This window comes from Perna viridis, chromosome 1 (genome assembly GCF_037379345.1).
Source record: "Perna viridis isolate PV_CMFRI_1.1 ecotype Kerala chromosome 1, ASM3737934v1, whole genome shotgun sequence".
NCBI lineage: Eukaryota > Metazoa > Mollusca > Bivalvia > Mytilida > Mytilidae > Perna > Perna viridis.
Window position 1 is genome coordinate 51,716,050 of NC_142445.1, and position 12,563 is coordinate 51,728,612.

Sequence of the window (12,563 nt, forward strand, 5' to 3'; positions counted from 1 at the left end):
AGCATTGTAGTGATAGTTTGATTGACCCTCACTGACAGCAGATTTGGTGGTAGACAAATAGAAAATTATAAGTTCAGTGACTGATGACATTGGTGAGTTACATGATGTCTGTAATACTTACTTGGTGGCCATACAGAAAATGTCTTTCATCATATACAATACATGTACACTCTTAGCCATATCTTCGACTGCCCATGGAGAAAACTCATAACTAAAATAACAACTGATTCTTAATGAACAATACCATACAGAAACAATTTTAATAATTGGGACTGCCATGTATTTGTCCAAAGTCATTTATGAATTATCCCCCTTGTACAATGACACCAGTTGTGTTCTTCAGTACAACAATTCCTTAGTTCCTGGGATTTAGACTATTTTTGCTCAATAACACAGAAAGATAAGAAAGATTGCATAATAATATTTTTTAGGAAAAAACAGTTCTTAGATAAACTGACTTGGCAACACCCTGTTTTTATTTGTAAACTGACTTGACAATTCTAGGTATATCAGTATAAGCTGACTTGACTACAATGTTCTGTCTTAACTGGGTTGACAACCCAAGTATATCAGTATAATACTCATTATTCAACAATTTCCCAGTGTTTCAGTATACACTTACTTGACAATACCCGGTATTTTTTCAGGAAGTGGATTGGATTTGATCATTTTATATTCATCATCAGTACATTGGGCATGGTATGACAGAACTTCTAATGCTACTTTATATTTCTGTTCCGATCTCCTGATTTTGTCATACAGCTGAAAATACATGGTGGTATGAATGAATAGACAGATGTCAAATCAAAGAATGAAAATACTTTAAAATTTGAAATACTGTAACCATACCTTTATTTGTGGGTACCAATTTTCATGGTTTCTGAAAAAAAATTATCAGTCCACATATTCTTGAAATGGTGGATTTGACAACTGTACCATACAAATGAATGGAAAATTTCCCTTTCATTGGGAACCAAATTACGTGGTCTACCAAGCCCACCAATACCACAAAAATTTGTACCCATGAACAATAATACTTTCATAGTACCTGGTTCATCATAAATACAGCATAACAAGTTTTGACAGAATTTATCACAGTGTGCCAGATAGGGCAAAATATGAAGTTTTGTCTTATAGTACAAAGCAGGTGATATTATGTTTATTGGCGATATAACGATTGATTTGATATAACGATGACATTTGAAATTACCAAAGTTTTTCAATATCAGTCATTAAGAACAACTGATAAGTTGCAAATAAATTTAATATGTTTTACTTTAGTACTTGCTTACCTTGGCATGATGAAGTGCCAGTCCACAATAAATTGCAAATGTTTCAAATGACTCTTCATCAGCCAATGTGAATGTTCCCTCTTTCTTGTTTACCATCTGTACTACACCTATTATACTGTAATATCAACAAAAACTATTATTGAAATCTGAGTTACACGGTTCCACAATTCAGGAAAGCTCTACAAATCATTATTAAGGTAGATCATACCGCATATTTCTAATCTATAAGTTTTCTTATTTTTCTGGAGGATGACCTTGAATGAACGTACTTCAGGATTTGGATGTAAAAACAGAGGTCATCGAGCTTGATTTTGAGATAATTGAGCCTTAAAAAGATAATTTGATCTGAATTCTAAGCAGAATTTCACTATTTTGCAAACTATCAAGAAATAGTAGATAAAATTTCTTCCCAATTTACATAAAGAACATTTAATTGACATTCTTTCATATTTCAAAATTAATTTTGGGTTCACTGAACTCTTTCTGTACTATTAAAAAAAACAATATTCCCATTACATTTCTATAGAACATTTTCCCTCCAATTATCTCCCCTTAAAACAGGCCTTATACAAGTAATGATAGTAATTTTACCATAAATTTTTTTAGTTCAAACATTTAAAAAAAAAAAATTTAAACATAATATTTTTAAGCCATTTAAAACATTTTTAGTTCATTGAAAATATACATGTCTGTATAATTTTGTAAGATGACAGAGAAGAATGCTCAATGTAATAGGTATGATCTACATTAAAGGGGTAGTGTACATTTTTTTATCAATAATGTATCTACCTAATTTAACTTAATGTTCTAGTTGTAGAATATAAATACTTGTACATAAATAATGATGAAAATACCATATTCTTTCACAATACAACTTTTTCATGATCAAAATGCTCAAATACAACATATCTTTATTTGTTTAACAGTTCTTTTTAAATTTTATGTTATCACAGACTAAGACTTTTGTTCAATTGTTTTTAAAAAAATTTCATAGACGTAAAATTGCCCTAACAGACATTTTTTATGATTAATGCTATTTCAGCATCTACATGGTTCCATTCTACAAAAAATACAATTTCATGGTTTGATCAACACACAGAAACAACCTCACATTTTCATCTTTAATCTACATACCTTCCCCTGATATATATTGGCATACACAATATTGACTTTGTTCTGTACCCTGTTTGCATATCAACTTCTCTGAAAACAAAAACAACAGAAAAATAAGTGTAAGAAAATGTACACATTTATATAATGCTTGAAATTGTTGGCTAAAATTCAAACTCTTTTGTACTTCAATTTGCTAAAATATATTGTAAGCAACCCAAAACAACCTTTTCATTAAAAACAGTGTATTTATAAGTCATTCAACAGATTGAATTTCCTGCACAATATTCAAATATCTTAAGTTTGCATAATAAAATCATCTCCATATACGGTAGAACTCAATGTAATGTCAAATGACATGAAAAAAAGAGAACAAATAAAGATTAGCCCCATTCAATAACATATCACCATCTGAATCTACAATATCTGCATTCCTCCTAAAACAGAGTCATTCAACCACTAGACCTCCTATTGCAATAGATACTAATAATATTTACAACCCTTCCAAAGTACTGTTACTTACCTATTAAACCTCCCATCTCCATAGGCATCCATAATATTTAGCACCTGCCCTGTGGAAGCAACATGTCCAGCAACACCTTTGTCCATTGGAAATCTGAAATTCATAAAAAAAAATACATATATCAAGTCATCCATTATACACAGCTAGAAAAGTTTTAAAAACTTGAAAAGATAAAATATAACAACCAAAGTTTTTGCAAGAAAAATAAGAGTATTTAGAAACTTACAATGTATGATAAGGGCTGCATATAAGAAACAATATACATAGCAACATTATGAATAAAACACCTTATATAATTACCTAATTTCCTTTTGTGGTACATGCTCTTTACCCGTATCAAATATCCGAGCATATAATTCACTAGTCTTAGTATCTACTAGAAACAAAGATGCTCTGTCAGCATTGACCAATTTCTTGGCATAGTTCTGTAAACATATCATAAATTAATGGTACATTCAAAAGCAAAAAATTCCATGTTCATTTGTACTGGTATTCCATAGTTAGGGGTATGATATTTGCCGATTCACGTACATTTTACTTGCAACCTCTAGTTTTGAGTGATATTTATGCGGCTTGTCCTTTGTATGTATAAGTTCCTTTGTAATGTTTTGTCTTTTGGTGTTCCTCTCTACTGTAAATGTACTAATTTTTGCGGTGTACCAATTTCTGCCATTTTCAGAAAGAAAAGCATGAAAAATGGTACCTGCAAAATTGATTTGTATTTAGCAACTGTGAAATATAATATTATTTCAATATTTGATGTTTTTGGTTGTATTTTATCTGAAGGTTTCACTTTTGTCTATATAATTGGTTGTATTTTATCTGAAGGTTTCACTTTTGTCTATATAATTGGTTGTGTTTTATCTGAAGGTTTCACTTTTGTCTATATAATTGGTTGTGTTTTATCTGAAGGTTTCACTTTTGTCTATATAATTGGTTGTGTTTTATCTGAAGGTTTCACTTTTGTCTATATAATTGGTTGTGTTTTATCTGAAGGTTTCACTTTCGTCTATATAATTGGTTGTGTTTTATCTGAAGGTTTCACTTTTGTCTATATAATTGGTTGTGTTTTGTCTTAAGGTTTGTCTGTTGTCTATTTGATGTTGTCCAAGTGTTTTTCTGTTGTTCATGTGATGTTTCTGGTTGTATTTTGTTTAAATGTTTGTTGTTTCTTTGATGTTGTCCAAATGTTTTTCTGTTGTCCATGTGATGTTTCTGGTTGTATTTTGTTTAAATGTTTGTTGTTTCTTTGATGTCGTCCAAATGTTTTTCTGTTGTCCATGTTATGTTTCTGGTTGTATTTTGTTTAAATGTTTGTTGTTTATTTGATGTTTTGGATGTATTTTGTCTAGCAATTTGTCTGTTGTCTATTTGACATTTTTGGTTGTTTTTCTAATGATTTGTCTGTTGTCAGTTTGATGTTCCTAATTTCTTTCTCTTCTAGAATTTACTCTCATCTGACACTAGTATTTCTACTTCCTTCTTGTACTTTCTATTTGCATGAATTAATAAACATATGCAATTTCTTGTATTAAAAATAATCTTGATTCAGTCACTGTGAAAAAGAAGTGCTTTCTTTTACCTTAATTTTATTCATTTTTTTAAATAAAAAAAAATATTTAAGGTATTCTTGTTTTTTTAAATCTCTTTGTATAACCATCTCATCATTTAGAAATATACACTCCTGGCATTAGGAAACATTATCATTTTGTAATTGTAAATTATGTTATGGCTAGCACACAAAAATACATGCATATACACAGATAAAAATATTTTATGTAACAATTATCTGATTTTCATCCATATTATTACAGTACATAACATGTACTCGAGTGCTCAATTTCTGCTTTCTAGTGTACCTACCATTATTTTCATGATAACAGTGTCCATACTAACAATGTCTTGAAATATCGACCTGAAATATCATTAACATCATTTAATTCTATACAGGACTCATTTTATGAGTCTCTGAAGCTATTTCTAAACTTCAAAGTAAACACAGATAACCCTTACTTTGTATTAATCCAATCATCAATGTAATTTTTTGCAGTTTATTTCTATAGAAATCCTCAACATGCCATATTTTAATGTAAGATCTCTGCATCACAGTTTGATTAATGCCTCTATAGAATGCAAGCAGAAAATAAAATAGAAATTGAAATTGAGATTTTCTGTTTAATGGTTTAAACAAGCTTAAGATAGAATTGTGTAATACCCATTAATCAGTTTGTTACCTACATAAAACATGGCAACTTTAAACAACTTGGGACTTACTTTGTGACAGCCAACAAAAAGTCATTTAACTTCCTCTGTCGCATCATACTGTTATACATCTATAAAAAAATAACACTCATCATCATATGCTATAACCTCTCTCATGTTTAGAAATGAAATCCTATTTTTTTTTAAACTGTATTTTGCATATTGTTGTGAAATATCAATTCACAACAGAACAAATGGTCAGAGTAAGAATGTCTGGTGGTTAATATTTTATCAATTCTATTTATGAGAGAAGTTATGTGAAATTCTGATATAATGCATTAAAAATATGATCATTTTGACTGTATATGAACAAGAATATAACACACAGTGTCACATAAAAAATTAAAATTAAACTTAAAAGAAATATTCTTATTTAAAATAAACGTATTTTCTCTCCATATTTTAATACAAATATAGTAATACACTTTAATACAAAATGAAGGGAATTTTTTTTATCAGAAGAAAACCACTATAACCGAGATCTTCACGAATTACAGCAAAATTCAACAATGAGCTGTGCCTAATAATGATTCAGTGTGATTTCTTTATTTAAAAGCTCGTTATGGTTTGACAAAAATAATTCTCCTGAAATGTGGCAAGGTATTGCTCAGAGATACAGTTACACGATACAGAATTAGTGGCAGCAACTGTGTCACTCACAATCTCTGTTTGAATCTATATAGACAACAACCCATTTATTATTGCACTCAAGAAATGACAATAAACAGGGTAGGATCATGCAGTGACAACATGACACACTACCTCTATGAAATAGGCAGCAAAGCTTCCCCAGAAAATCAGGTTAGCTGCAATCTAAAGCAAAATACTCATGTTAGTCAAAATAAAACCATAAAGGTGTTAGTTTAACTTAAAGCACTACAAATCAGAACCCAACAAGTAGATACTTGCCAATCTACACTACACAATGATTATGTAACTGTTCTAATCACTCATTTATACAAAGAGGTATGGATAAAAAGCTGGAGGAGAAACATTGGTTCAAACAACTGGTGTCAATTTCATAAAAAGTCGTAAGTGGAAAATTGATCTTAAGTTATGATGTAACAATGTTATTTTCTTTTATGATGTCATTACTACGATCAACTTTACACTTATGACTTTTTGTGAAATTGATGCCTGAATTGTAAATTTCCTACATGTAAAATGGAAATAAAGGGAAACCTGTCAAAACCAAACCCTAAATAAACCAAAAATCTGTCGAACCTAGCTCACTTTTATATCCTTTGTGGCAGTTTAAAAGTGGTCTGAATATGAATTAACCAAACACTTGTTCAAGGAGGTAGACCTAGGATAAGGGACATAACTCTTGAAATCAGTGATATGTTTGTATCATATTCAATTTCACCAAAGCCTATCAAGTTTTCATTTGAAACAGAATAAAATCAGTCCAAGTTACTTTGATGCTTACATGAGATTGATGTCAAATGCTGAATACAAATATTCCAATGTTTTGTAAGAGTTGTGTCCCTTACCCTAGGTCTACCTCTTACACAAAACCAATGTACAGTTCAAAAGAGATTTGGTTCGGATAGGTTTCACTGAAGTTGTTATCTTTCAGTTTCAGTTTCTTACTTGAAACCTTATATACTTCTATTTCTGATCTGGTACATGTTTTTCCAATAGCTTTATATTGTAGTAGGAGTTTGCTGCTGTCAATACCATAAATCTGCCATTATCAAATGTCGTCATGATGTTTTAATATCTGCAGAATGTTATATTGTATAAAATTAATTTCTTGGTTCTAAGCAGATTATGGTATTAAGCACAAACTCTTACAGGTTTAGCACACAGGAGTCATTTCCCAATCATATATTGATATGACCCTTCCAGTAATATAATTCTTACAGGTGTAAATTTATTATTTGTTTCCTGTTAATCCTAATAGTGATATAGCATTCCTGATGAATGTATCAATTTTCACTTATCTTTGCTGTTTTCAATTTCATTTGGTAAGAAACAATAATAGGGAAAATGTAGTACTGGTCAGTCACTTCTTCCAATAATTCTCTCATGCAGTGAAACTGGTCTAAACCAAACCCCAAAAAAATCTGAAAACCTGTCTAAACCAGTTTAAAATTATTCTGAACATTCCTTAACTTAAAACCTGCCTTAACCAGACCAATTTTTAAGTCAAAAAGTGGTGTGGTATAGACAGGTTTGCAGTGTATCAGGTCTGGTTTCCATTTCATAAGATGTGAAGGAAATGCCAATTACACAACAATCTCCAAGATGCTTATGAATATACAATACAAAGCCTTAACCATCAACACTGAGTCGGAATGAACCAAAAAAAAAATCGAACATTCACGCAGAGTAACTATTATCCAATGATAGACACCATTGCCATAATTTGATAAGTACCAAAACCATGTAAAATTCAGACACTGACAATGACAGAGGTCATAACAGGTGCAGAAAAATACTGGTACATTGTACCAACAATGTTTTGTTCACTCTACATACTACCGGTTCTTACAAAACTATTGCCCTTTCTGCATATACCGGTAGGTATATATTTTTGAGAAAATCGTACATTCATCAACAATATCAAGAAAGGTAACTCTTGCAAAGTGCCACTAATTAGATTTTGTCTCAGAAATACAACAACTGATTGACAAACTTAGACTGGTAGTGAAGTCTGTTTGCGAATTAGAAATAAAGGTAAATTTTGTGTGTGGGTGTTTGACATGATTGATTCACCCACTTCCTAATTTTTATGAAGGCTGCTAACTAAAATATACAAATGAAAGATAGAACAACTGAATTTGGAAAATGTAAATTCAAGATACATCCTACATCATTTAAATGGGAGATAACTCCTGTATCAGTGAGAATGGATTATATATATCAATAGCTGGCATAAACTGTACATCAATGTTTACCTGAACATACTCCACACAAACATCAGCCCATACTAACAATGTAGCAGTCACCTAGAACACACAACAATAAAACATGCACACAACATTTGTCATACAAGTATAAAAAAAACAGGGACTTCATGAATACCATCTTTATCAATTATCATAAACTTTCTTAAGTATTATGTCATTATGTTTAAAATTGGTATTTATTACACACAACCATTAATTCTACTCAATATAAAGAAATACAAAATACAACATGTAAAATACAGGGAAGAAAGATCACAACACAGAAACATTGGAACAACAACAGAAGTACTTAGAGTTTTAAGTAAAAAATACAATTATTTCCATGATAATGCATCAATATGTCAAACAGGCTATCAACATAAAAATGATAAGTAAAATTTGATTTTATTAAAAAAAAAAGTTGTATATCAATTTGAACTATTATATTTGCTCATTGCATTTAGCCAATTACTTTTGTCAACAATTTTATTAACATGTTATACAGGTAACATTTTGTTGGTTTTCACAATTTAATAAAGTCACCAATAACATGTCATGTGCTGTCATGACCCCACTGATAGAGGAAGTTGATATCCAATAACTTAAATGTATGTCTGGTCTATATAGTCACTTACCAAATATGAAATTGATCCATTCATTGGGAATTGAGATAATTTTGGTGAAATTAGAGCAGACAGAATAACCAAAAGATGGACTGATGAACAGAGACACAGACAAACTGATATCAAAACGCATTGGGTGGGGGGTATAATCTAGTTGGTTCTTATTTCAGGCACTAGCTGCAAGGAGAGCTAAGTTTCTTATACAATTTGAAGACCTTCCAAATAAAATTTAGTATAACTATCTGAAATGGACACATCAGAAAATTCCACAAAAAATTGATTTTTTTTAATTGACTTCTGTCCTACCTCTTCATCTTCCTGAGTAAAAGGTTCAGCACTGAACTGTCTGTACAACTCTACCACACCTATAATAACAAAGTCAAGGTCATAGGTAATAACAGTGCACTCTGATATACAGACAAGGCTTAGAACTGTGGGAAAATATGAGTCTGTGCCGAGCATCTTCAATGATCGAGCCAAATGCATATATCAAAGTTTTGGTTAATGTGTTCACATTTTTAATGGAGATCCCCAATTTACAATCTAGCAGTATTCTTTAAATAAATATACAAGTAAAGGCACTTTAAGTTAATCATTAGGCAATAGCCTATTGTTATAAATCACTAAATCCATGAGATAATTTAAATTTCAACTTTCTAATACAGAAATTTTCAGTATTTCTTTATATAAGTATAGTTATTTCTTCTTTAAAATGTTATGTCATTTGTAAAACTTCACTATAGATTATGTCACTATTTCAGAGGATGTGACAGACAGAAAGACAAATATAGAGGATGAAATCCTTTGTGCAGGCATATAGCTAAGATTTTTAAGGAAGTACATTAGGAATGCTTTTCCAGTGAAGCTTAGACCCTCAATATAATTCAGAACAAAGGATAAGTAGCAAACCACCATTTCCTTGTGTTTGATATCTTTATCAACTTCATAAACAGGGTACATACCAAGAACCCCTGAGTCTTCCTGTAAAATAGGAACAGCTAACACAGTCTGGACATGGTCCATCTTAATACCCAAACCTGCTGGGAACCTCATGTCCTAAAACACACAAAGTTCAATGACATTTGAGATAGAAAGAAACATAATGAAAGTATTCTCACTTTCTTGGGTCTATTTGCTTACTGGTTTCATCTGGTGTATATGGTTTAAACCTATTTTGATTATTTAGAATTCAAATTTACTCTTCAGAATTCCATGTACTAGTAGTTTTAGAGATGTCATTGATCAAATAATTGAAAAAGTAGAAAACCAATACAAACATGAGAGTATTTAAGTGGTTCTGTCAAAATATTGTATTAAAAGACCCAAAGACCAATGTCCTTTCCATTTCATTTGACTTCAAGGGCCAAAATATTTCATTGAATTGTGTTTTGTAACATTTCACAAACATTTTATCCATGTAAGCGTCTTCCATGGAAACGAAGTCTTATCCTTAAATTGCACTCAGTTTTATTATTATGAGGGAAAATACTTTTAGCTCTAAAATACAGTTCATTTCAATAAATTTCAAATCTGTTTCTGTTACAGATAAATGATACTTCTATCCATTGCTGATGATTCATCAGATGAAAACATAATTGTTATATGGACTTTAACTTTTCCCCTTATAATGATTTGACTTCAAAGGATTTTAAGTAGTCCTACAAATTCAAATGCCAGTTAAGATGAAATAAAACACAAATGGAGTTGTCTGAAATGTATAATTCTGAGACATTATTGGATATTTTTTGTAGTTTGATATGTCTTCATCATAAATGCTAAATTGTTCTTATATTTTGTTTTCATACAATTCTATACAAAGTTAAATTGGTATTTTTAAGTTGTTTAAAGCAAATTTAGGTGCATACCAGGTAGTTACTACAAGTATTACTATGTAAAAGAAGATAAGTTTGTTAAAATAAAAATGAAATTCTGTTCAGCAGTTTCAGTGGATTTGTGATGACAAAAAAGAGGGCTGAAGGACTGACACTTCAATAACATTAAACCCTCTGTAAATTTATAATAAAAATTGTGATATTTTGTTCCTACTGGAAATTTACACTCAATGAATAAACTGTAAATTATTGTATAAGACGGGTGTAAAATAAACTACAACTTTAACTTAAACAAAACCAAGTAATTGAAATTGGACAGGAAGTAATAAAGAAACCAAGAACACTTTACAGTTACCATGTGATATGCATCACATTTTTAAACAATGTCATATTTTTGTCAATATGAGCAGAAAACTTCATGTGACTTACCCCTTGCACATGATTGGTTCTAATTGTATCTTTCGTCTTGGCAACATAAGAGGGCAGAGAAGTTCCTGTTTCTATGTTACCAATGTAGGAACCAGTAGATGATTTGTGTTTATCATGTGACCTCGAACCCCTGAAACACAAACAGATGAAAGTAATATGACAATTCTAAACCAATAAAAATAAAGTATTATTAGAGGACACTACACCTTGATTTATTTAGCATTTGAAGAATTCAGTTTTCCCCAAATCAACAGTTTATCATCCAGCCCCTACTGATTGTTCTGTTCACGCAATACTGGCCATGATCACCCTGACCACATAACACTATATATAGCCCTAACTGACTGTCCTGTCTACACAACACTAGTCCTGACTGTCCTGCCTACACAACACTAGTCCTGACTGTCCTGCCTACACAACACAAGCCCTAACTGACTGTCCTGTCTAAACAACACAAGCCCTAACTGACTGTCCTGTCTACACAACACAAGCCCTAACTGACTGTCCTGTCTACACAACACTAGTCCTGACTGTCCTGCCTACACAACACAAGCCCTAACTGACTGTCCTGTCTACACAACACAAGCCCTAACTGACTGTCCTGTCTACACAACACAAGCCCTAACTGACTGTCCTATCTACACAACACAAGCCCTAACTGACTGTCCTGTCTACACAACACAAGCCCTAACTGACTGTCCTATCTACACAACACAAGCCCTAACTGACTGTCCTGTCTACACAACACTAGTCCTGACTGTCCTGCTACACAACACAAGCCTTAACTGACTGTCCTGTCTACACAACACAAGCCCTAACTGGCTGTCCTTCCTACACAACACTAGTCCTGACTGTCATGCCCACACAACACAAGCCCTAACTGACTGTCCTGTCTACACAACACTAGTCCTGACTGTCCTGTCTACACAACACAAGCCCTAACTGGCTGTCCTGCCCAAATAAAACTAGCCCTAACTGGCTGTCCTGCCCACACAACACAAGCCACAACTGGCTGCCCTGCCTACACAACACAAGCCCTAACTGGCTGTCCTTCCTACACAACACTAGCCCTCACTGGCTGTCCTGCCCACACAACACAAGCCGTAACTTGCTGTCCTGCCTACACAACACTTTCATGTCCTATCAACAGTATATGGCTCTATCTTGTTTCCTGCTGTTATTTGCAGCAAACAATGAAAGTGTTCTTCGAACATGCAATTTAACTTCCACAAAGATATTCTAGCATTAAACCTAATGTCAAAAATATATAAATAGGAGATGTGGTATGTCATCCTTCAGAAGCCAAGCAACGAACAATTATACTTCTACAGGGCACCACATGGTTTTCAATGATGGGCAAAGCCATACCATAAAGCAAGCTGTGAAATTCCTCAAAATGAGTGAAGAAAATTATTCATAAAAAATGAAAATTAACCTAATCTACAGAAAAAACATAACATGAATAACAATAGACATTAAAAAAATGACAACCACTGGACTACAAGTTCCTGGGAAAAGTAGACAGCATAAAAAAATGTAAAAGTTCTACTGTGGCAATATGATCATCATGATCTAAAAAAAAAAACTTAAAAAAAACA

The 12,563-nt window shown here is 32.0% G+C and overlaps 1 protein-coding gene across 11 annotated transcripts in view; it reads right to left on the reverse strand.

The window, feature by feature from the left end:
- The window catches only part of LOC148629277 (putative 3',5'-cyclic phosphodiesterase pde-5), a 59,575-nt gene that overhangs the window by 14,157 nt on the left and 32,855 nt on the right, over nt 1-12,563 (reverse strand). For all 11 annotated transcript variants that reach the window (XM_088547342.1, XM_088547345.1, XM_088547347.1 and 8 more), the window contains 12 exons: nt 10,966-11,095; nt 9,667-9,760; nt 9,011-9,069; nt 8,091-8,141; nt 5,200-5,258; nt 4,789-4,840; nt 3,226-3,350; nt 2,926-3,018; nt 2,427-2,495; nt 1,293-1,407; nt 623-762; nt 122-211 (listed from right to left, as the gene is read on the reverse strand). In XM_088547342.1, coding sequence (XP_088403468.1) covers nt 122-211; nt 623-762; nt 1,293-1,407; nt 2,427-2,495; nt 2,926-3,018; nt 3,226-3,350; nt 4,789-4,840; nt 5,200-5,258; nt 8,091-8,141; nt 9,011-9,069; nt 9,667-9,760; nt 10,966-11,095 — 1,077 coding nt within the window. The remainder of the gene's footprint in view (nt 1-121; nt 212-622; nt 763-1,292; nt 1,408-2,426; nt 2,496-2,925; nt 3,019-3,225; nt 3,351-4,788; nt 4,841-5,199; nt 5,259-8,090; nt 8,142-9,010; nt 9,070-9,666; nt 9,761-10,965; nt 11,096-12,563) is intronic.